At 37.9% G+C, this 25068-nt stretch overlaps 1 protein-coding gene across 3 annotated transcripts in view; it reads left to right on the top strand.

Moving 5' to 3' along the window:
* The window catches only part of BZW2 (basic leucine zipper and W2 domains 2), a 47619-nt gene extending 23096 nt beyond the window's left edge, over nt 1–24523 (top strand). For 2 of the 3 annotated variants that reach the window (XM_039332727.1, XM_039332738.1), the window contains exons 6-12: nt 9375–9510; nt 11513–11622; nt 13064–13234; nt 14253–14399; nt 15733–15871; nt 21230–21352; nt 24084–24523. In XM_039332727.1, the coding sequence (XP_039188661.1) occupies nt 9375–9510; nt 11513–11622; nt 13064–13234; nt 14253–14399; nt 15733–15871; nt 21230–21352; nt 24084–24121 (864 nt within the window). In that variant the 3' untranslated portion in view covers nt 24122–24523. The remainder of the gene's footprint in view (nt 1–9374; nt 9511–11512; nt 11623–13063; nt 13235–14252; nt 14400–15732; nt 15872–21229; nt 21353–24083) is intronic. The other variant, XM_039332747.1, reaches the window with a different exon arrangement.
* Nucleotides 24524–25068: the final 545 nt, after the last annotated feature.

The following is a 25068-nucleotide window of genomic DNA, read 5'->3' as shown; positions in this document are numbered from 1 at the left end:
TTTCAGAAGAAGGGTAAAATTTACCCCACAATTGTTTTTGTTAGGTATTGTTTCTGATTGTAATACTAAAGAGACTACATTGATGTTAAATTTAATTACAGCGGCAAGGTTGTTAGTAGGGCAATGTTGGAAGAAGGAATCTTTGCCTACCTTGCAAGAGTGGTTTTTTAAGTTTCTTATTTGGCGGAAATGGCAAAGATTTTGGCTTTCTTGAAAGACCAATCGCAAGAGAAGTATTTTTTGGTATGGAAAAAATGGATAGTCTTTATACAATATAAGTTGGATATAAAAAATATTATTTAGCTTTTCAATAACTTATATTTAAAACTTAAGATATTTTATAGACTTTATAGACTTTTTTCTATTTTTTTCTTTTTATTTCTTTTCTTTTTCTTCCTATTTTCTTGTATTTCCTTGTATTTTTGTCTTTTTATACATATATTATTGTTAACTATTTTACAATTTGTTTAATTAATGTATTTAGACTTGTTTATGGTTTATATTTGTTTTAAGACTTTTTGAACATTTTTTAATTAAGCCTGTATTCAGCTCAGGGAAGGTCAGGGGAAGGTTGGGGGGGTTCGGGGAAGGGAATTGTATTGTTTTGTAAAATCTAAAAATTTTCAATAAAAAAAAAGAGACAAATTAGATGGTCTGGTATTCCCATCTCTGTAAGAACTTGCCACAATTGGTTGTGATCCACACAATCAAAGGCTTTAGCATAGTCAATGAAGCAGAAGTAGATGTTTTTCTGGAACTCCCTAGCTTTCTCCATGATCCAGCGTATGTTGGCAATTTGATCTCTAGTTCCTCTGCCTCTTCGAAATCCTGCCTGTACTTCTAGTAGTTCTCGATCCACATACTGCTGGAGTCTAGCTTGTAGGATTTTAAGCATAACTTTACATTCTTTGGCATTGCCTTTCTTTGGGATTGGAATGTAAACTGACCTTTTCCAATCCTGTGGCCACTGTTGAGTTTTCCAAATTTGCTGGCAAATTGAGTGTAGCACTTTTACTGCATCGTCTTTTAAGATTTTGAATAGCTCAACTGGAATACTGTCACCTCCACTAGCTTTGTTGTTGCTCAGATTTTCTAAGGCCCATTTCACTTCACATTCTAGGATGTCTGGTTCGAGGTCAGTGACCATCTCATTGTGGTTATTTGGGACGTTAAGCTCATTCTTGTATAGTTCTTCTGTGTAGTTTTGCCATCTCTTCTTAATCTCGTCTGCCTCTGTTAGGTCCCTGCCATTTTGGTCCTTTATCATGCCCATCTTTGCATGAAACGTTCCCTTCATATCTCCAATTTTCTTGAAGAGATCTCTGGTCCTCCCTATTCTGTTGTTTTCTTCTATTTCTTTGCACTGTTCATTTAAGAAGACATTCTTATCTCTTCTAGCTATTCTCTGGAATTCTGCATTCAATTGGGTGTATCTTTCTCTTTCTCCTTTGCCTTTTGCTTCCCTTCTTTCCTCAGCTATTTGCAAAGCTTCCTCAGACAGCCATTTTGCTTTCTTGCATTTCTTTTTCTTTGGGATGGTTTTAGTTGCTACCTCTTGTACAATGTTGCGAACTTCCATCCATAGTTCTTCAGGCACTCTGTCTATCAGATCTAATTCCTTAAATCCATGTGTCCATGTGTAGAGCCGTCTCTTGGGTTGTTGGAAAAGAGTGTTTGTTATGACCATCGTATTCTCTTGACAAAATTCTATTAGCCTGTGCCCTGCTTCATTTTGTACTCCAAGGCCAAACTTGCCTGTTATTCCGGTTATCTTTTGGCTTCCTACCTTAGCATTCCAATCCCCCATGATGATAAGGACATCATTTTTTGGTGTTAATTCTATAAGGTGCTGTAGGACTTCATAGAACCAGTCAATTTCATCCTCTTCAGCACCAGTGGTTGAGGCATAGATTTGGATTATTGTGATATTGAATAGTTTGCCTTGGATTCGAATTGAGATCATTCTGTCATTTTGGGGATTGTATCCCAGTATTGCTTTTCCTATTCTTTTATTGACTATGAAGGCTACTCCATTTCTTCTGAGGGATTCTTGCCCACAGTAGTATACCTGATGGTCATCTGAGTTAAATTCACCCATTCCTGTCCATTTTTGTTCGCTGATTCCTAAGATGTCGATGTTCAGTCTTGTCATCTCTTTTTTGACTACGTCTAGCTTGCCTTGATTCATGGATCTTATGTTCCAGGTTCCTATGGAGAAAAAATCTTTACAGCATCGGACTTTCCTTTCACCACCAGATATATCCACAGCTGAGCGTCCTTTCGGCTTTGGCCCAGTTGCTTCATTCTTTCTGGTGCTACTAGTACTAGCCCTCTGCTCTTCCCCAGTAGCATATTGGACACCTTCCGACCTGAGGGGCTCATCTTCCAGCGTCATGTCTTTTTGCCTTTTAGTACTGTCCATGGGGTTTTCATGGCAAAGATACTGGAGTGATTTGCCATTTCCTTCTCCAGTGGATCACATTTTGTCAGAACTCTCTGCTATGACCTGTCCGTCTTGGGTGGCCCTGCTGGCATAGCTTATAGCTTCATTGAGTTACATAAGCCCCTTCGCCACGACAAGGCAGTAATCTATAAAAGGGGGTTTCATAGTAAAGACGAGTAAAAGATTTTTTTGCTTTCATCTATAAATTGAACTTCCTTAAATGTATTCCCTCCTAGTGAATTGTGCATCAAGTCCAAAAATTTCTGTTCAAAGATTATGCTAAGAAACACAGCTGGCAAGCACTAGGATTTGAAAGTGCATTTTAGCTTGTATTAGGCAATAATACAAATAGGTCTTGACTAGTGCGGTTAATAAATCCCACAAAATATTCTCATTGTTCAAATTTAGTTATAATCCATGTTTATTATTTTTATAAATAATGTAGCAAACATACTTAATACTTTTTCCTCCTCCTACTTTCCCCACAACAATAACTCTGTTAGGGGTGGGCTGGGCTAAGAGAAAGTGACTATTTCATAGTCCCCAGTGATCTTTCATACTTAAGGCAGGAGTAGAATTCAGTCTCCTATATTCTAGCCAGATTCTCGTCTTAACCACTAGAACAAATTAGCTCTCATATGCATTATTTGAAGTGATGTTGCTATGGAAAATTTTATGTTTTCGGGTCTCAGGCATTAAATGAAGACGCATGGTGAACATCAAGCTTTCTTTATTGACTTCTCCTTACAACCAGCAACAACCAAAAAGGCACACAGGCCTTTTATATTGTCCTAAACCCGGACAGTGTCAGCCAATAGGAATCTGGCTGTTTTCGCGTCTTGCGCATGTGCGCAAGGCTGGTGACAGCCAGTCTGGTCCCGGGTAGCTTTTGGTCTGCCCAAGACCATTTGCAACATTTCTGAGCCTGCTGACTGCTTCAGCAGGCTCAGGACACAACACCCCCTCCCTCCTAGATAAAACACTTTACCTTATGATGTAACAGCATAGGTACATGTGTTCAAGGGACTGGGGGTTAATGGAAATCACAACTGCCTGCACACAGGCAAGCATATACATATACAATCTTACATATACAATCATACAGAAATAAAATAGAACAAATAATAAGCTGAAAATAACACTCCTTCACTGAGTGTTTTGTTCTGCATCTTGTATAAGGACTAGTAAGGTTCCCTTAGAATTGACAGAAACCTCACATAGTCCTCAAGATGTTTAGGTGGGCCCTTGGCCCGTTGTGACTTGATGGCTAGTGAGTGTGTGCCTGGCCTGCCAGCTCACCTGCCAGGCTAGGCAGGCCAGGACTTTGATGCCCCAAAAGCTCAGGTGCCCCACCCAGCTGCTGACTGGCTGAATCCTCTGAATTCCAGCCAGGGTTCCTGGGGGGGGGGGGAATGGAATTCCCCAAGTCCAGTGGTGGGGCGGAATTCCCCAAATCCACAATGGACTCCTCTCGGGAGCATTGTCCCTCGAGCCCAAGACCAGCAGCTGGAGTGGCCTGAGTGGCTGATGTGCCCCAGTACCCCCTTGGCTCCGTGTGCGTGTCAGAGGTGCCAGAGTCAGGAGCCGCCTCCATGGCAAACCCCCTTTCAAGAGAATTCCTGTTTGGAGCACTTGCTGAAGTATGGGATGACCCCCTTTCTGGAGACTCGCTGTCTGGAGTGATAACTGGATTATGTGGATGCCCCCGGTGAGACTACCTGTCTGGAGCAATAACTGATGTGCAGGATGACCCCCTTTCTGTCACTGAAACATGTGCATTAGTGTGTGAGAAACCGCTGGAGCTGGGAGACTGTGGCCCAGAATGCAAATTATGGTCCTCCTCCCCCCCGAGAGCAGAGCCAGGCACGGAAACGTTGCTGGAGAGCCTCCAACGCAGTTGGTTAATGTGTCATCTGATGACGCACCCATCGTCCAAGGCCACTTCGTATGACAGCGGCCCAAAGACCTTGCATACCACTGCTGTGACCCAGAGATGTCCAGGGCCATAGTTCTTTGCTCAGACTGGATCACCCACCTGTAGTCTCCTAGGTGCCCGTGGCTGTGACACCTGTAAAGCCACCCGGTCTGGGTGCAACCTGTCCAGTTTCGTGATGGGCGGCAACTCCAGCGGAGTTCTGCTGGGCTCTTCCCTGTGGCTGTACAAGGTGTGGTGCGATGTGCAAGAAGGAAATCAGCTAACCTGTGATGCCAGCTGCCGTAAGTGAGTCTCTTGAGAGCATCTTTGGTAGTGCACACCATCCTCTCTGCCTGGCCGTTGGAAGATGGGTGGAAGGGAGCAGAAGTCACATGCTGGATGAAGTTGGCCTGAAGAAAAGCCTGGAACTCAAAAGAGGTAAATTGGGGGCCATTATCTGAAACAAGAACATCTGTAAATCCATGTGAGGCGAAGATCCCTCTCAACCCCTGGATGGTCCTGGCAGCAATAGTGGAGGAAACAGGAACAACCTCTAGCCACTTGGAATGGCTGTCAATGAGAAGAAGGAAGAATTGCCCCTGAAAGGGCCCAGCGTAACTATATGTACCCGTGACCACTGGGTTTTTGTTTCCTCCCACCTATGTACTGGGGCCTGAGGCATTTCAGGCCTTGACTGCTGGCACACTTGGCACCTGTGCACCTGGGCCTCGAGCCCAGGCCACCAGAGATGGCTACGCGCAAGTGCTTTCATCCTTACTATGCCTGGATGTCCCTCATGCAGAGAGAGCAAGATTCTAGACCTCAGTGAGGCTGGGATGACTACCCTACTACCCCATAACAGGCATCCCTTGAAAGTGGAAAGTTCATGCTTCCTTTGCCAGAAGCTTTGAAACTCTGTATCTGGACACATGTCAGGCCATCCTGACAACACCCATGTCAGCACGTGTATGAGCATGTAATCAATGGCAGTTTTCAGCAGCCATGTTCCTGGCATTGAGGGGAGATTCAGGCAACTCCTGAATGGAAAGAATATTAATAGCAGGAGCAGGATCTGCCTCTATCTGTTTTAGAAGTAATCTGCTGAGGCCATCTGCATGGCCCATCTCTTTTCCAGGTTAGTGAATTAGCATGTAGTCATATGCTGACAGGAAAATGGACTATCTCAGCATACGTGGAGAAATAATGTGTGGTATCTGTTTGTTAGTAGTAAACAAACCCAGCAGAGGCTTATGGTCTGTGTAGACTGTGAAGTGGCGGCCATATAAGAAATCATGGAATTTCTTTATGCTAGCCACTATGGCCAAGACTTCTCTTTCAATCTGAGCGTAATTCCGCTCTGCAGATAACAGAGTCTTTGAGTAGTAGTCCACAGGGACTTGTATCCCATCAGCCTTCAGATGGCTAAGTACTGCTCCCACCCCATAAGGAAATGCATCGCATGCAATGCACACAGGCAGTTGCTCATTGAAATGCGCTAATACAGCATTTGAAGAGAGCAAGGCCTTAACCTCATTGATTTTAGTCCACTGCCATGGAGTTTGTTTATCTAAGAGCCGATGTAATGGCTCTGCCACTGCAGCCTTGTGTGGAAGAAATGCATGATAGATATTTAAGAGCCACAAGAAAGCTTGCAGCTCGCTTTTGGGCTTGGGGCCTGCTGAATCACTTCGATTCAGCAAGATGGATGCCTTGAGCATCAATTCTGAAACCTAAGAATTCAGTGGAAGTGACTCCAATCTTACACTTTTCTTGCTTCAGTTTCAGACTCGCTTGGCGGAAACGAAGCAAGACAGCCCTTAATCTCTCAGCTAAGTTTAGAGATGACTCCCCAGCAATGAGGATGTCATCAAAATAGGGACAGACACCAAGAATACCACAAAGTTTACGCTCCATGACATTTTGGAATATGCCAGGGACTCCATTAACCCCAAACTCAATCTTTTAACCTTAAAGGGTCATCTCTGTGTTACTATTGTTTGAGCCTCAGCTGCTGCCTCATCAACAGGTAGCTTGTGGTAGGCCTGTGCCAAATAGAGTTTTGCAAAAATGCGCCCCCCCCTTTGAGGGAGGCCAGAATGTGACTTACCACAGAAACTGGGTATGCATGCTTTGCAATGCTTTGTTCAATGTACATTTATAGTCCGTGCAGATTCAGACTTCTCCATTAGCCTTTAAAGGCGTTACAGTGAGGGTTTCCCTTGGACTAGAGTCCACAGGTTCTAAGATGCCCTGCTGGAGCAGCTTGTCCAGCTCTGCATCAGTTTTGTTCTTGAGAGCAAAAGGCATCCTTCTAGGTTTAATGCTAATAGGTGTGATAGTTGGGTCTAAGCGTAGGGCAATGGGAGGCCCCTTGTAAGAGCCAAGCTCTGAGCTAAACACCTCAGCAAATTCCCTGCAGAGTTCTGCAAGGCCGGGGGTTTGCAGGTTGTGCAGCCCAGTCATTTGGATTCCAAGGGCCTTGATCCAATCGAGTCCAATGAGACTCATGCGATCACCCCCAACTACCACCACATCTAGTAGTCCTTCAAAAGCCTTATGCTGCACTTTGAGAGTAGCCTCCCCCTTCACACTGACTCTGGAATTCTGGGAGTCAGTGAGGATTAAGTTTGATGGCCTGAGTTTGACTCGAAGGACACTACTGCTGCAAATCCTTTTGAAGGTGTCATGTGAAATGATTGATAGAGCGGACCTGTGTCCAAGGAAACCCCTTGCAGCTTCACGTCAATGCAAAGCTTTTTCTTAAGGAGCTTGTGTGTCCCTGTCCTCAGAATACTCCTGCGCGATGCACAGAAACCCACCCTGTGTTGGCTGGGGACCCTGGTACCTTTCTGAAGCAATTCTTCCCAAGGTTGGACCTTCTGGCGACCCAAACAGATGGAGGCAATGTGGCCTTGCCTTCCACATGCCCGGCAAATGGCGGAGCGGAATCTGTAGTCTGTGCGCTTGTGGCGTCCTCCATACCTGATGCACTGAGGAGATGCTGAAGCCTTGTCTGGACACTCCTTTGGCCTTCTCTCAGCTGGCTGGTGTAGCCTATCCACCTCCTCTTCAGGATTCGTTTCTGGATCTTCTCTAGTGACTTCTTGATGGACGGTCACGGTAGCTGGAGGGTTTCTGGCGAGTGCAAAGCCTTCACAGCGCCGCCCACTGCTTCTTCAGCTGCAACCTCTCTCAATGCATCTTGGAATGAAACTTCTTCCTTGGCGAAGATCTTCTGTTGCAGCTCCCTACTTCGTAGGTCACAAATAAAATGATCTCACAGCCTCTCTTCCAGGTCCTTGAATTCACAAGGCCTGGCCGCTGGTCTTAAGGCAGCAATAAAGTTCATAGCAGACTCATCCGGCCTCTGGTCTCTCTGCTCGAATGCGTGCCTCCAAGCAATTACAGAAAGTTTAGGCTGGAAATGTTCTTTAAGCATTATCTTCCAAGTCAGTATAAGTTACTGACTCTAAAAGCGCAGGGGCCACCAAGTTTTCTGCTATGTCGAACGTTTCCTGTCCACAAACACACAGCAGGGTTGCCGCTTTAAGGCCGTCTTCCCTTATCTGATTGAGTAGTTCTCCACCCACGCTACATATGAATTCCAGCACTCCGGATGGGAGACATCAAAGTCAGATAAGCGGCCAATCTTCGACATCTTAAGTCTTCACAGGCCTCGTTAATGCCTTTCGCTGCAAATCTCGTCTTACTGGGGGAAGGGGTCCATTTGCCAAGCTCACCTCCAGCGATGCTGTACTGGCTGGCTGAGTGCAGAGCTGGATACCGACTTTCCAAGCTTCACGACCTTCTGTGAGTCCTCAATTCAGTTGTAAATCTTCCTCTTGTCTGCAGCGATCCCACTTTCATCACCAGTTTTATGTTTTCGGGTCTCAGGCATTAAACGAAGACACATGGTGAACATTAAGCTTTCTTTATTGACTTCTTCTTACAATCAGCAACAACCAAAAAGGCATGCAGGCCTTTTATACTGTGATAAACTCGGACAGCGTCAGCCAATAGGAATCTGGCTGTTTTCGCGCCTTGCGCATGCGCACAAGGCTGGCGATAGTCAATCTGGTCCCAGGCAGCTTTTGGTCTGCCCGGGACCATTTGCATCATTTCTGAGCCTACTGACTGCTTCAGCAGACTCAGGACACAACAGAAAATAACGTAATTGTTTTCAGCTCAATGAAAATATGCAATCAATAGGTAATAAATACAATAAATGTGGATAATAAAACATAATTTTTGTATGCATATTCATGAAATATTACAGTAAAGTAAAATAGTACAGTAAAGAATATAGTTAAAATTTAAATTTATGTTTAACAAAGTCACAGAATGGATATAGAAAGCTTTTTTTTTAAAATCTAAATATAACCTTTATATTTAGAAGAAAATATTGATCATCAAGGTCATTTTATATATGTTCAAAAAGCTTATCTATCTTTACTACTGTATTTTACAAGCACAGCCAGTGATTATTGAAAGTTATTTGTGTACCATAGCTCTGTGTTAAAAAGCCAATATTTTAAATCATAGAGTCTACATATTGATTTGTCAAAAGGTCAAGAATGCATGTTGAAATTAAAAGGCAGTATAGATTTTCCAGGAATTAAGACAAATTATTCATTTTCTTTTGTCAGCAAAATATGATTATGCAGTTTTGAACTTTTGATTCAAAGTTGTGGATCAAAGTGTAACCAAATACTCTACTTTGTATCCCTGTTCTGAAATAAAATAAATATATCTATCTTGCTTATTCTTGTTACTGTATGCTAAATTCATTCCACAGCAGAAATTAATTAGATTGACTTTAAATTACATTCAGTTGATTTAATATAAATGCTGTTCTTTCTCATAAACTGATGAACACTTTAATTTTTAGTTTTGATGATCCCAAAGTTGAAATTGTTGCATTAACTATTTTGGCAGCCCTGGGCACTTCAGGTTGTTATCTGTATTTATATGCTTCCAAAAACATGTGCCCTTTTTTTTTTTTTTTTTGCCTCACAGCTCCTGTTATTTCTTAAAGCCTTTTCTGAAACTGAGCAGGCAAAATTGGCAATCCTCACTGGAATCTTGCTAGCTAATGGAACACTACCTGCTACCATTTTAACAAGCCTTTTCACTGACAACATTGTTAAAGAAGGTAATTAGAAATTCTCCCTATCCCAAAGGATGTACATTATCTTTTCCCACAGGATAACTTTGTTATCTTTATTTCGAAAAGGCAGGATCTTTGACATTGTGGCTTTAGAATTAGGGATCACTCCCTTGAGGTCCTTTGTATTTTCCATTTCTCTTAGACTTTAATAAAAACTGCAAACTCTACATGCTATGCATGTATAAATTGTTTATAATTTTGTTATTTCATCATGTTAATATTGAGTGACTATGATTTAATTTTAGAATCTTGGATGCCATCTTGTGAATTTAATGGGTTTTGTTTTGTTTGTTTAATGGGTAATATATTTGCAGGGCTTAGTACATTAAAGTGAATAATTACCTTCCCAGAAAAAGGCTGAAGAAGTTAAAGGAAATCAGGAAATCGGTATTTCCAAGAAGTGACCTTGAATCTAATGGCCAAGTAATAAGTTAGGACAATTTATAAACCTGAGTATTGCTTAAGAGCTGCTGGCATTTTTCTCTTGCCAAAAACAAACAAACCGGCCACTGGAAATAATTGGCAAGAAAAGAGACAATCCTGTTTTCTCCTGCTGTTTTACTTTAAAGATTTCTCTTTTTCTAAATATGCTTAGGATAGAGATAATATTTTAAGCAAGAAAATTATGAGATTAAAATTCACCATCTTCTGCATTGAAGTTCCAGATTGAAGATTTTGCAGGCTTCTTTTTGTTAACAGAGTGTTATTTATATGTGTTTGAACTTTCAAGTATAATTTATCTTTGAGAGAAGGCTAAGTAGCAGAACAGATTTTAACAGTAGATGACACAATGCCAGAGGTCTATTCCCTAAACGTGGTGACTCTTCATTATGGGATTAAGAAGAGCTAAATGATTCCTCAATAAATCTCTGAAAATTGATTTTTTTTTAAAAAAAAAAATAACACAAGTGAAAGCCTGAATTGAGGAAGAGATACCAAGGCCATTTCTGTTCTCTTCTACTTGGTTACATTTTTGGGATGCCTGCAGTACTTTCATCTAAGTGTTTCAAGATGGGTATGACAACTTGTATTAGGGACAAAAGGGAGGATTCTACTATGATTGTCTATTGAGAAATTCCCCTTTGGCAGTGTTTCACAATCTCAGCAACTTCAGGATGAATGGACTTCGACTCTCAGAATTCTCTCAGCCACTCTGCTGGCTGGGGGAATTCTGGAAGTTGAAGTCCACTCATCTTAAAATTGCTGGATGTCAGAAACACTGTTCCATGGACAGTCACAGTTGAATAACCTATTTTGAATTCAGATGAGTTTTTCTTATGTTTAAAAAATGTTAGAAATGTGGTATGGCTAGGTGTATTTCTAGCTGTTCTCAACAGATGATAACTATGGTCACTTAGCTGCTTAGATTCTGCATTTGTCCAAATAATACAGGCTGTTCATTTGTGTTTCCTCCCATTCTCTTTCTCCTTTACTTTCTTGTGAAACAAGGAGTTTTAAGTATCCAAATATTTAGTCACTTCTGAAAACGTATCCTTTTCTGGCTTACTCAATCGTTTTGCATATGTATAATCTGAATATGTATAAATGTATAACTAGATTTTGTACTACTGCAGATAGTTTAAACATTACAGTTTTAGAAAGACCATAGTATGGACTTCCAATGAAAGCTGTTGTAGTATGTGAAAGACCACCAGCAATACATCAATTTTGAATCTTAGAGACCAATTCAGACCTCTCCAATTTGTTATCCTGTAGAGATTTTGGATTGCAGTTCCCCTCAAAGCGTGAGATAGTTATGCCAGCAAACTCTAATGAGAATAGTAGTTTAATACAGAGATTTTTAACCTCAGCAACTTTAAGATATATGGACTTCAACTTCTAGAGTTCCCCAATCAGTTTACTCATCTTAACATTGCTGAGGTTAGGAAACACTGGTCTAAATACATCTAGAGAATATTAGATTGTAAAAGACTGAATTAAATAAAGACCACAGCTTCTTTGCTTAGGATATATTTTTTTTCTGTAGGTATAGCAGCTTCTTTTGCTGTCAAGCTTTTTAAAGCATGGATGCTTGAGAAAGATGCCAACTCTGTTACCTCTTCTTTAAGAAAGACTAATTTAGACAAGAGACTGCTTGTAAGTATCCCTATTCCTATAATCGATGTGACCAATAAGCAAGCTCCTGTAGGAATCCTGAAGTAAAAAAAAAAAAAATCTAAAATAAATAAATACATAAAATATGAATATGAAGCTTAAAATGGCAAAAGCATAAAGTCTGAAGAAAATCATCAATGAGGAACTAACATCAATACTGTAAAAAAAAAATTAAAAAGTACCAGAAAGGAAAAATAGAAAATAGGGCATTTAAATCTTAAAGTAAATAAAATCCCATCTAGTATGACCACTATGAAAAAAGGTTCTTTCTTCTGTTGATCATTCACTGCATGTCCTATTTAAGGAGTTAATCACTTAATTGCCACTTAAGATTACCCATACAAAGAAATACAAAAAGTACGGTAAATAAAATAATTCTTTATGAAAAAAAAATCTGGATTGGGCTTTCGTCAGGGAATTTTCAGCTTTCAGGAAAAGAATAAAAAATCAAATAGTTCATTCCAATTATTCAAAATCTCATATAAGAAAAGATCCACACAGATAGTAATGCAAACTGATCTGATTAATGCTTATTTCAAAATAAATAGCCTCTCAGATTTATTCCAAAATAAACATGCAGATAGTCCTTGACTTATGACCAGTCACTTAGTGAGCATTCAAAGTTACAATGGACCTCTCAAGGGTACTTACAATATATTCTGATGTTCTCATGCTCTATCCGCATGTTGGGCGGTCAGCAAACAGGCCAGCATTGATGGCTTTGCAGCATTCTACAATCACACAGCCGTGTTTTATATTTTTGGCAGAAAACTGGCATTTAGTTCCAATTTTTGGCAAAAGCAGCCTATAGCAAACCATTGGTTTGCTTAATGACTCTGGTATTTACTTAATGACCATGGTAGTTGCTTAGTGACCACCACAAAAGATTGGCCACATACATAACCCATTATATGACTAGCAATCATATACATAGAGAACCATTAGGGAAGGTTGTCTTCACCTCTTTCTCTAACTCTAGACTGAGCTGTCTGTTACTGGAAAGCACTTCCTCCCTCATGAGAATTCAGCCTAATAACAATCCATCACAATAATTTGGAAAACAGTTAGGATTACTCAAATGCTTCCTGGACAGAACTGGGTGCTGGCCCATATGTTAGTCTCCTTTCTTTAATCCTTCTGCTGTTTAAAGTGCTTTAATCCTCCAGATAAACTATTGATAGTTACCTAAATAGCTAGCAGTTATGCTTAGCCATTTAAATCTCTAGATTCAGTGACCCTCCATGTGCTATTTTTGAACTGTGGCAATTTCTGTAAGCCAGCTAGGTTCTTCATGATGTATGTGTACTCTCTTGCCTCTTTCTGCAACTTAAGGAAGGATTTCTCTCAAAATATTTCTGATTCTTTACAGTATTTAAAATTACTTTAAAAAATAAATAATATTCTTTTTATTATTCTATTCTAGGAACTGTTTCCAGCCAATCGACAGAATGTGGACCATTTTGCCAAATATTTCACAGATGCTGGCCTAAAAGAGCTTTCAGATTTCCTTAGAGTCCAGCAGTCATTGGGGACCCGAAAAGAACTACAAAGAGAACTCCAGGAACGTCTTTCTCAAGAATGTCCAATTAAAGAGGTGTAAAAAATATTTTTTCTTTTATTTAAGCTACTGAAAGAGTATGCCACAGGAGAAAGATAAAATGTAGCTCTTAAGAGCTGTTCTTAAGGCTCAGAATAGGTTCTTCAGAATAGCTCCATGTAATGCTTGTTCCATAGACAATTGATGTTACTGCTTTGATTTTCATAAAGGTTTGCATGCATAATGTAAAAATTGGGCATGAGAAATTGTAGGGTCAATTTTAAGTGAATTTTGACACATTTTTGCTGTAGCCATTAAAAAAAAAAACCCGAGACATGTAGTCTCAAGTAAATAAAAAAACAATCCAGGAAAAAAATCCTTAAATGCATCTCTGTGGAGAGGCAACTGGGCAGATCTCAGAAAAGTCTATGTTGCTCCATGCTTAGCTGTCCCTCCCAATCTTGGATCCAGAGCAGAAGTCCTGTAAGATATTACCAATGCTATCTATTGCTGCATCTGTTGACTTGTGACATTAACAAGACTGAGTCACTGCTTGCAGGGCAAGAGAATAGGTGTCGATAATAGGTGTTGAATGAGAATGGGTGAAAAAGTGATGTTTCTGCACTTGAACTCACTGCAACCCAGGGTTAAATCTTTATCAAAGAGATGGAATAGCTTAGTGTATCATATGAAGAAAATCCATTTAGTGATTATCAAGGAAACAAAGCTGCCCCTCCCATATGGAGTTTTACAGCTGCAGGAATTCTCACTCACTATGTGGTGATAAAAGTGCAATTAATTTTCTTTTAATTTATGTAGTTGAACATTTCCTGTGAAGTGAGTTTGGTGTATGAACACAATCCTACAAAATTAAATCAAAAGCATATAGGAATATGACATGCTTCTTCCTTTTTTCTATTTTTCTCTTTGTTTCTCTATTTTCTCCATACACCACTGAGTACTGGATCAAAAGCAAATTGCCTTATTGAAAGACATTGGTGGCAGATAGGGCACTGTTATTTAAAGTAATGGCTTGAAAAATGATGCTTTTTTTGTTTTAAATTTCCTATTCCAGATGGTGCTTTATGTAAAAGAAGAAATGAAAAAAAATGATCTGCCGGAACCAGCAGTGATTGGACTCCTGTGGACTTGTATAATGAATGCTGTTGAATGGAACAAGAAAGAAGAGCTGGTTGCAGAACAAGCACTTAAGCATTTGAAGGTATGCATGTGGGAAATGTTAGTGCATTGAGAACACAGGTTCTAGCTATGTAAGCAGCTGTTTGAAAAGAAGTATGACTGTTAATAAAGAGGTGCAGTGACCTAGCAGTTAAGATGTTGGGCTTGTCAACAGGAAGCCTGGCAGTTTGAGACCCAAATAGTACTGCATGGTGGGGTGAGCTCCTGTTCTTGGCCCAGTTCCTGCCCACCTAACAGTTTGAAAGTATGCAAATGCAAGTAGGTAATAGGTACCACTTTGGTGGGAAGGTAACATCATTCTGTCTGCCATCGGCATATAGTCCTGCCAATCACATCATCATGGAAGCGTCTCCAGATAATGCTGGCTCCTTCAGCTGGAAAACAGAGATTAGCACCAGTCCTAGACTGGACAGGGTAAACCATTACTTTTTTATTTATGATTGCTAATTATGAGAGGTATGGGATATATATCCCAACAAAACACCTTCTTCATAGGCCAGTGTTATATGTCTGTGATGATAAATGGCACCTGCCTCTTTCAAAAATATATCAGGCTCTTCAAACTTACAATAAAGTGCATAACATAATTTCACAGTTCTATTGCCTGGAGGCTTTGGGGATGATTTGAGCACTATTCAAACTAAATAGTTATTGCAGTGTAATTAATTTTACTATACAATTTCAATTCAGTGGCATTCTTATACTGTATAGGAGACTGAGAATAAACAAAATCAGTGTGTTCACATGTATATGTGCAAATAGCCACTTATTGTCCCACCTTTTGGGTTTACATAATGTAAAACTATCTAATAGCCACTTAAATCCAACATAAAATGCAGTAAAAAAAAAATACAGGTATTCCTCGACTTATGACCACATATTGTGCCCCAAATTTCTGTTGTTCAGTAAGATAGTTAAGTGAGTTTTGCCCCATTTTACAAACTTTCTTGTCACAGTTGTTAAGTGAATCACTGCAGTTGATAAGTTAGTAACATGGTTGTTAAGCGAATCTGGCTTCCCCATTGATTTTGCTTGTCAAAAGGTTGCAAAGGGGAATCACATGACCTTGGGACACAGCAGTGGTCATACGTTTGAATCAGCTGCCAAGCATCTGAATTTTGATCACATGATTGTGGGACTGTTACAAAGATTATAAGTGTAAAAAATAGTCATGTCACTTTTTTCAGTGCTGTTGTAATTTTGAACAGTCACTCAATGAACTGTTGTAAGTCGAGGTCTACCCGTATTGAAAATATTGCACTATCAACTTCTGTAGCCTTTGAAACATTTGAATAATATTCTACTTGGTATTTGTCTGTAAATAACTAATCCAATTTCTCCTTTGATTGTTTTAGCAATATGCACCTTTACTGGCAGTGTTCAGCACCCAAGGCCAGTCAGAACTGATCCTTCTTCAGAAAGTTCAAGAATATTGTTATGATAACATCCACTTTATGAAAGCCTTTCAGAAGATTGTGGTGCTCTTTTATAAAGGTACTTCCTTTTATCCATCTTTTTTATTTCAAAGTTATCTTCATTGCTTAGGTTTTTTTTTTATCCCATCTTTATAAATAACTCAAGGCAGCCAGTGTACCTAATACTTCCTCCTATTTTCCCTACAACAATAATCCTGTGAGGTGGGTTCGGCTAATACAGAGTGACTGGCCCAAAGTCACCCAGTTGGCCTTCATGCCTAAAGTGGGACTAGAACTTCCATTCTCTTGGTTTCTAGTCTGGTACCTTAAACATTACAACAAACTCTCAAATTGCAAGACACATACAAAGAAGAATAGAATTTAAAAAAAAAATCTACTAGCATGTGAATAAAATCAGGTATCATGCATATGAAAATTTATCATCAATAAGGAATATATCAAATTATGTTCCATTGCTAGTAAAGTAAATCAATCAAGTTTGATAAAATAGTATTTCCTTCTTGTATGATCAACTGTGGATGACCTATTGAGTAGGTCTCAATACAATCTCTCTTTACAATCTCTCTTTTTTATGTCAGTATATGAAAAAATAATAAAAATATGACAGCTGTGTTTATATTTTTATATTCCAATCATATTTATTTATTTATCACATTTTTGAACAGCTTATCTCCCTAAACAAGGGACTCTGGGCAATAAAGTGTAAAAATATAAAAACAGCATTTAAGAATTATAAATTTTTAAAAAAATGAATTTAAAAGGAGACAAGGATGGATGACCACAGTTAAAAATTAGTTAAAAAGATGAAGGGTACCAACCAGCCCACAGCTATGTGACCCTCCGGGATCCCTACTCAAAGATAGAGAGCCATTTTTTAATTCCTTTTCAGAAGAGTGATGGCCTGCCACACCTTGGGAGAGGGGAGTATTAATATTTTCCATAGAAAATTAATATTCAATTTTTCCTTGAACAAGAAAGTTCAAGTTAGCATCAGTCCTCCTTGGTGACTATTTCTATGGATTTTGATATTATACAAAGTTTGCAGTTTTACAGGTGTTAACAAAAGAGTAGAAACTTTAAGCATTTATCAAAGCAGCTTTCAAAAGCCCAGCATGTTGCTCAGGCATTTCTTGCCAGAATGTCAAGGGGTTTTCTAAACTGGAATGGAACTTTACTTTCAGCTGCAGACTATGTTTAGCAAAAGGTGTTTGAATTCCCTAGCAGTTCTGTTTGTTGGTACATATACGTCACACAATAACACCTAAGAAACCAAAGTTCTCTCGCTTTCTGTAATCACTTGCATGGCTATTATTACCCCCCTGGGTTAAAACGCATTACAGAAAAATTAGGTTTCAGATCAAAAATCAAAACATTACCAGATATTTCTGTTTTGACTAGTGACTTGATCAGCCTAATCAACTAAATTACATGTCAGCTAATTTAAATAACTCTCTCTATAAAAAAAGATTTTTAAGGTCAGAGGAAAGATAAACCAATATAGAGAGACAGATATATTAGATGGAGTCCTACGTTTTGATGGTCTATTAATATAAAGGAGATGGAAAATACATTCTAGCACAAAACTGAAATGACAGAGTGATAAATGAAGTAAGGAGAATGAAAATATCAATTTGAGAAGAGTTCATTGTCTGTATGCCAAAGAACTTGCTAGAAGCTAACATACTCTTTGTTTCTAGCTTGCTTATTAAAAAGATTTGCACAGGTGGGCTAATATGTTCATCATGAGAGCATGTCTAATAGTTCCTATTTTATTTGCTATACAGCTAGTAAACTAATTTTATTTGGAAATTCATGTAGCATATACTAATCTGATATAGGAATGGAGTCCTGTGCACTCTGCATAAACCATCAATATCTCAAGATTGCACTGCTGAATTTTGGCAGCACAAAGGCATAGTGCAATTTTGGATAATTTGAGAGGGGGGAGGGGGACCTCCAGAAACTTCTCAGTTCCAACCTACTCTTAAAAAATACCAAAATGCAGTGAAAATCATAGCTGTTATCACTGCATCGCTAGTGTTCTAATGTACTGTCCAGAAGAACACGAGGCAGAATTATATCTGCTAACATAGATTCATGCATTTGTTGCTTGTATGTACACTGAGTTTATGTACCAGAGACAAATACCTTGGGTGTTCAATCACACTTGGCCAATAAAGAATATTCCTGTTCCTATATTATAGTCCTTATTCCTTGGATTTATTCTGATTGCTCTGTAGAGAAGGTCAACTGCTGACAAGTCCTCTCTAAGATTAGAGATGTTGAGATCAACCCAACAAAAAATCATGGTTATAACACCATAAAAGCCTATTGGCTTTTTTATTTTTGTTTTCTTTCCATTTTTTAAATATTGCTATACTTTCTTCTACCAATGTGTCTAATCAGAGTGGTGGGGGAACAGCAGTGGGATAAGATTTACCTTCATATTGCTTCAAATTCTTGGAAGCATCTTGCTGGAGTTTGCTATTTTCTTTGGTCAGAGGTCACACCAGGCTTTTAAATAGTTGTGGGTCATTCATCAAATTAAAAAATAAAAGGGACTGCAATTGACATCTTTTGGGCCTCAAGTAGCATAACTATGTCTTATAAAATTTAATGAACTGAAGTATCTAGAACATGATCATCTTCCACAAGATGGTCTTTTTACAAATGTCATGAAAAGTAGCTGTATGCTAGATATCAAGGCTTTCCATCATTTGTTTCTGGCAATAAAAGACGCAGAACTGAAATCAAGACAGTTTTTTGGGTTGTTTCTCTGCTGGCTGAGCTGAACTTGCATTCAGGCACAGCGACAAAGATTTGAAAGTTGAACATAAGTGTTAGAAATATTAAACAGCCTATAATTCAGGGAAAGAGGTTTCCAAAGGGAACAAGCCAATTTGTTTTTGTTTTTGTTCAAAAGGCTTACATGAAGGCAGTCAATTCTTTGGCTAAATTATTGGGTTTCTTCCTTTCTCCGTTTTCAGTTTTATTTAAGGATTGTGTTCACATCAAGCTTAGATTAGTTGTCATGGAAACCAAAATTCTTTGGCTGGATCTTACTGGGATTGCTGCTATAAATACTTGAAAGGGAAAAACAGCTTCAGTAGAACAATTTCATAATACTTTTGTTTTTATTGTTTTGAATGGTGTAATGACCACTGAACAGTAAATGGAAGGATTTTTTTGTTTGCTATCAATGAGCCTATTCTTCCTTTACTGGAAAAATATATTTTAATAAGCCACCATATAACTCAATATGAAATCCATCTCTTATAATATATGTTCCTTACCCAATTTTCACCTGAATCTCTAAGTATGAAAGAAGTTCAGAATATAAGAATAGCTCTTCTGAGCCAGATCGAGATCCATCTTATTCTGGCATTTTATGTTCATGATGACCAACTGGATATCTCAGAGGTGCTTATTAGCAGGAAATGGAGAAATGCATTTCTTTCCCCATTTTCCCGTGTAATTCATATTTGAAATTGTGTTAATTGAAAAACTGGTGGCTTTCATAGATCTCCATTTAATAGATTCAGTCTTTTTTCAAATCCATTAAGTTAATAGCTCTTAATATGTCTTGTACTAATGAATTCTACAGATAAATTATGGTGCTATGTGAAGATATAATTTCTAAATCTCTTTCCAATTAGCTTAATTGGAAACATTTATTGTGGAATATATTAAACAGTCATTAAATTAAACATTTTTTATTGATTCCCGTTCTTCATAAATCAGATCCTTGCCTATTTGTTGACTGAAAGTCTGACTTCAGTAATTTCATTGAATCTCTAATTTCTGTAAGATTATAATTTGGCCAGAATATATTCTATACTGCCCTTCATTCACAACTATTGTATATTCAGTTTTAAAGGATAAACCCCACTAACTAATTTGGTATTCTTGGCTTTTGTTTCCAGCAAGAGCAAACATGGAAGCAAACATAATTTATGTGTCAACATCCGGCTGAAAAGCCCAACTAAGAAAACCCCCAGAACCATTAAGTACTCTAATGTCTTTATTGAGCAGAATCATTTCGGTAGATTCAAAGTGAAATCCAGCTCTGAAGAAAAAGTGGGAAACAAGTAATTAAAGGAATGAATCTCCTTCTCTCCTCTCTGACAGTTCAAGTCACATTGTCCAATACATCTCCCAGTAATTGTTATGAGAAGAAACTTTGGTTCACCAAAACCAACTCTTCCACAGTTCCGGCTTTCTCATAACAAATAAGAACACCTGTGCATCCAAAGTTCTCTCCCATCTCCCTCCTCCACTGTTGGCATGCAGCGGTCCTAAAGGCAGTAGAGTTCATAGCTTGACATTATGTTGACTTGCACGTTAATTTTGCAAATCAGAAAGCATGCCAATATTTCACAGCTTATTTTGTGATATATCTTTTCTTATATGTCTATTGCTCTTCCTTGGAGATATAGAAAATGGCAATCTCTAAAATTGCACTCTGCAACAGTTCATGTGCTTTGTTCCAAGTGATGATTCTCTAGAGTTATTGGGAGAACACCAAGTCCCATAAAAGTTCGTCAAAAATTGTATTAGCATTTAAAATATCTATCTAATCTTTAAATTACTACTCCAAAATGAGAGATGTTCAAAGATGATTGATTGAGACAAAATCTTTATCTTGCAAAAAGCTATATATGGAAAGCATACAAAAGTTAAAAATCAGACTTTTCTAAATAAAAAGAAAAAGCAATTGGCCTTTGAATTCCTCTAGATAGCATGTTTCACTTTTGTGCTCCTAAATGATTGTATTAAGATCTCTCCATTCTCTCTGTTTCTAAGCAAATAATACAAATATACTGTAAGCAGATCTTCTCCACTGTTCTTTTAATTAGACTTTTTTCTCCTCTGGAGGTCTGTACATCTGAACCTTTGTTTCCTTCATACCTTAATGTCCAACTGTAACCTTGTTGTTTGTTTCTGTCACAGTAGTAAATTATTTCAGGATGTTTTTTTTTTTAAAGCAGCAATACTATTTACAGGTGGTCTGTATCTTAAAATCAATTTGTTTAGTGACCATTTGATGTTATAATGGCACAAAAAAGTAACTTATAACTATTTCACATTATGATTGTTGCAACATCCCCATGATCACATGATCAAAATTTGGGTTAATTTTTATGACAGTTGCACTGGCCCAGAATCACGTTATTACCATTTGTAACCTTTCCATCCAGATTCACTTAAAAAATGCATGATTCACTTAACCACAGTATTTCTTTTAAGAACTGTGGCAAAAAAGTTGTAAAATAGGATGTAATTCACTGAACAATTGTCTTGCTTAGCAACGGAATTTTTGAGGTCAATTTTTATCATAAGTTGAGGATTATTTGTATAGTTCAATCCTTTACCCAGAACATTTACTAGTGGTTATTTTTCTGAATTTGAATTTCAGCTGATGTCCTAAGTGAAGAAGCCATTTTGAAATGGTTCAAAGAGGCGCATCTTGCTAAAGGCAAAAGTGTGTTTCTTGATCAAATGAAGAAGTTTGTGGAATGGCTGAAAAATGCTGAAGAAGGTAATTTTTTAATTAAATTTTTAATTTAATTAAATTTTGAATTACATGAGCTCTTCTTTGCTTATATGGCGCTAAGCTTCTTTGATCCACAGAACAGAATCTGTTGGATTATCCATTGCCTAAACTGAATAAGCTTAAATAGGCTATGCATTAGCTAGACAGGTTGTGCGTTGGCTAGTCCCTGAATGACACTTGAATCAGTGTCAGCAGTGGAGAATCTTGCTTTGCACATAAGAAGATTCAGGTTCAGTCTATCACTGCTAGGTAGGGCTAGTAATATCAGCAAGTCAGGCTAGCAATTTTATTCAAAAGAGTTGAGCCTTCCTATGACATTATTGGTCTACTCTCATCCCCAAAATATTTAAATATTTATATAATACGTTTGCAAATATTTGATTGGTCTTCAGTTTAGGAGAGGTGTTTACATTGTTGTTATAGATAAACTGCATGCTATTATTTTTCCTTCACATGATCAGCAAATAGATTACTTACCTTCTGCTGTTGGTGAATTTAGATCTTTCTATGAATTCTATAGGAATTGTTTTACTCTTTTCTTCTCATTGCCTTGCCTTGCCTGAATAGTTACTTCCCATTTTCCTCATTTCCTTACCTTATTTTTCCTTTTCTGGTTTCTGGAGACAGGAAGAAGAAATGTGTGCACCTGTATGTGACAATTGTGAATGTGAAAATGACAGTATATCTCTGCAATGTCTCTCTTATTTTATAGATGTTTAATATTATTTCTCTTTCTCTGTCTCTCGCTCTCTTCCCCCTCTCTCTCATACACTCACACATAAATACACATCATCCATTCTCTTTATTGGAATGTCTAGTATATACATTAGAATTCTGCAAATTTTTCAGAAAAAGTGCTTTGAAATGCAGAGAAAAGCATACAAAACAACTATGCCTTTCTATAGGTTCATATTTTCTTTTTAAAGCTGTTCCTGTGTATCTCCATATGATGGCATAGCCATGCCATTTTATTGAGCAAAATGCACCCATATGGAGACACCTTGGACCATTTTCCAAAGCAGCCCTATAAGCTGAAAAAAAATTTTGGCTGCTTTAAAAAAATGTAAGAAGAGGTATTTCGTATGTGCTGCCTATATATGCATGTTATTCTTTTGGAAAATTGACAACTTAAATTTGACATCATCCTTCTTTATTTCACTATCACTTCCCTGAAACTGAGAGTTCATCACCTTATTTAGTGGGTATTATTTAAGCTAAAATGCTGAATATTTTGAAGTAAAAATCGCAAGATTTCCTACTTCTGCTTTTAAATCAAAAGCTATGGCTAGTTCTGTTGTGCATAGAGCCATTTAAAATTGTGGTTGATTTCATTCTCCATCTCCATATGGTGGCCTCTATAAAGAAGTGTTTTTGTATCCTGTTGCAAAGTCACAAAACAAATCCCCTTGAAGTCTAATTCAATATAATCTACACAGCTGGCCAGCTGTGATCATAAGTTCGTACTTTGCCTTTAGAATTAAAATTTGCTTTATTCAATTCTTATAAATTCTTCAATTTAGTAATTCTTCCTTCTTGTTTTTAAAAAGAAGTAACATCCCCCCAAAGAGATAAAGTCACACATAATACAATAAACTGTGGTAAGAAACAGTAAGTGAGACACAGGAAGAGTTATTAAAGTAAAACTGTCTAAACATCACATGTTGGGGCTTTTCACAAATAAATGAACAGCAGCACTCCTGTTTTGTTGTTGTTGCCTTGTTTGTATGTCTTTAATTGTACCATCCTAGGTAGTATTTTAATTGAAAATCAAGGAAAATGATGTTGCAAAATAAGAATAATGATGATAAAAGGAAAGGCATAGCTACGTTTCATGACCGTCTTGTTTCATTACAACTCAGGCAACTTGTCCCAAGAAAGAAGCAGCAGCCAGCAGGGAGAGAGGATTCCTTAGTGATTGGAGAACAGGTTTTAATGCTGAGTCCTAGAGATAGTTGGAACCTGTCCATGTCATTCACATTGGGGAAACCTTGCCTTGGTTTGTTGCTAATATAGCTCAGAGCCCTTTTCTTCAAGAAAGCTTTGTGGAGTGGCCAGACATTGGCACTATGTGGTTGATGGTGGGAGATATGGTCTTGTCGGTTGTGTTTTTCGGTGAGAGATTTTTGTGGCCTTCAGAGACTGAAACATATTTAGTGGGAATAGTGGTACTTGGTAAAGTAATATCATGTTCAGGTTTGTTACTATTTTTATTTGGGAAGTACTATCAGCTGATAGAAAAGTAATTGCTACATCTCATGGTACAATTATAAAACATTTTTGATAGGAAAAATAGGGAGGGCGAGACTACAACTGCTACATTTTGTATGTCATGAAATGTAGTAATTGTAGTCTTTCTTTCCCAATTTTTCCTATTAAAAATGTTTTATAATTTGAAGGCTCTCAACTTAAGAAAGTCCCCATCCTGAGATTTATTTTTAATCTTTACAGTCCCACCACATGTATTGGATGTTAAATTCAACATATCCAATAGCACATCTTAATGAGGAACATACGAAATATCTTGGGTGGAGAAACTTATTCTTGACAATAGATGGCATTTACACCACTGATTAAAATAAATACTTCTCACTTTAAATCTCCTCCTTTTGGCTTGTGGCTTATTTATTTGTGGAGTTGATTGCATGTGTGTGTGCATGTGTGTGTGTATAGTATTTTTAAAGCTATAAGAAACTTAGTATTTTTCTTTGTTTTTTAGAATCTGAATCTGAACGGGATGAAAATCAAGATGGCTGAACAAAGCACAAACATGATTACAGCTGGCTGCTATTTCATAATTTTGTACTATCCAAGCAGGATTCTTCCTTGGGTGTCATAGTGAAACTTTAGGACAGATTTTTTTTCTTTGTTAGTTTGTTTAGAAAAATAAAATATTGGAGGCCTGAAGCATTGGTTGTTATACATGAGCCTCTTTTGGCAAGCTGTATGCTAACATAGACAATGGCATTCAGCAAGGAGACAGTTAGAGAAATTGAAATTAAAAGCTTAAGGACTTTTTGTTGGCATATTTTCAGGTACTAGTCTCTGCCCATAAGGGTTTTTTTGTTTTTTGTTTTTGATCTGTGTACACAGTTCAGTATTTGTTTGTGTATGTGAGTCAACATCATTATGTTTTTTTAATTAAATGGCTTTTATATATTCATGTTTCCAGACTTTTTGTTTCAGAAGTGGTTAGTATGGAAACGAACTATTGCTGAAGTTCTACAGGAGAATTATTCAAAGACTAGTCAGTTACATTATCTTATACATATAGCCAGCTTCCTTAGTATAACTTTCTTACCAACGTGAAATGTTTCCAAATTTAAGGTTGATACCTCCAGGAGTATTTGATACCAGGGCAGAAACCTCCTGACTTAAATAGATATTTCACATAAAAACCAGCAAGAAACTAAAGAAGAGCCAGTGTGCCAACCCTAAGATACCAACATTAAACTGGAGCCTGCTTTCTTTTATTTTTTTAAACAGTTATGTGGCTGTTCTCACAGAAGAGAAACAGTGATAAATCACATCAAAAAAAGGTTTAAGCCTATTTAATTGACTTGGTGGTTATATTAATCAATTAAAATAATTTTAATCAATTAAAGAGATCCTGTGTTTAATAATTGGGTAGATTTAAAAGAAAACTTGAATGCAAATACAAGTAGTCCTTGACTTACACTCTCATTTATTTAGTGATTGTTCAA

The sequence above is a fragment of the Crotalus tigris genome, unplaced genomic scaffold (genome assembly GCF_016545835.1).
Source record: "Crotalus tigris isolate CLP2741 ecotype Arizona unplaced genomic scaffold, ASM1654583v1 scf7180000017624.2573661763:2888555, whole genome shotgun sequence".
Taxonomy (NCBI): Eukaryota; Metazoa; Chordata; class Lepidosauria; order Squamata; family Viperidae; genus Crotalus; species Crotalus tigris.
Note: the sequence above shows the minus strand (reverse complement) of the source record. Positions and strands in the feature narration are given on the sequence as shown.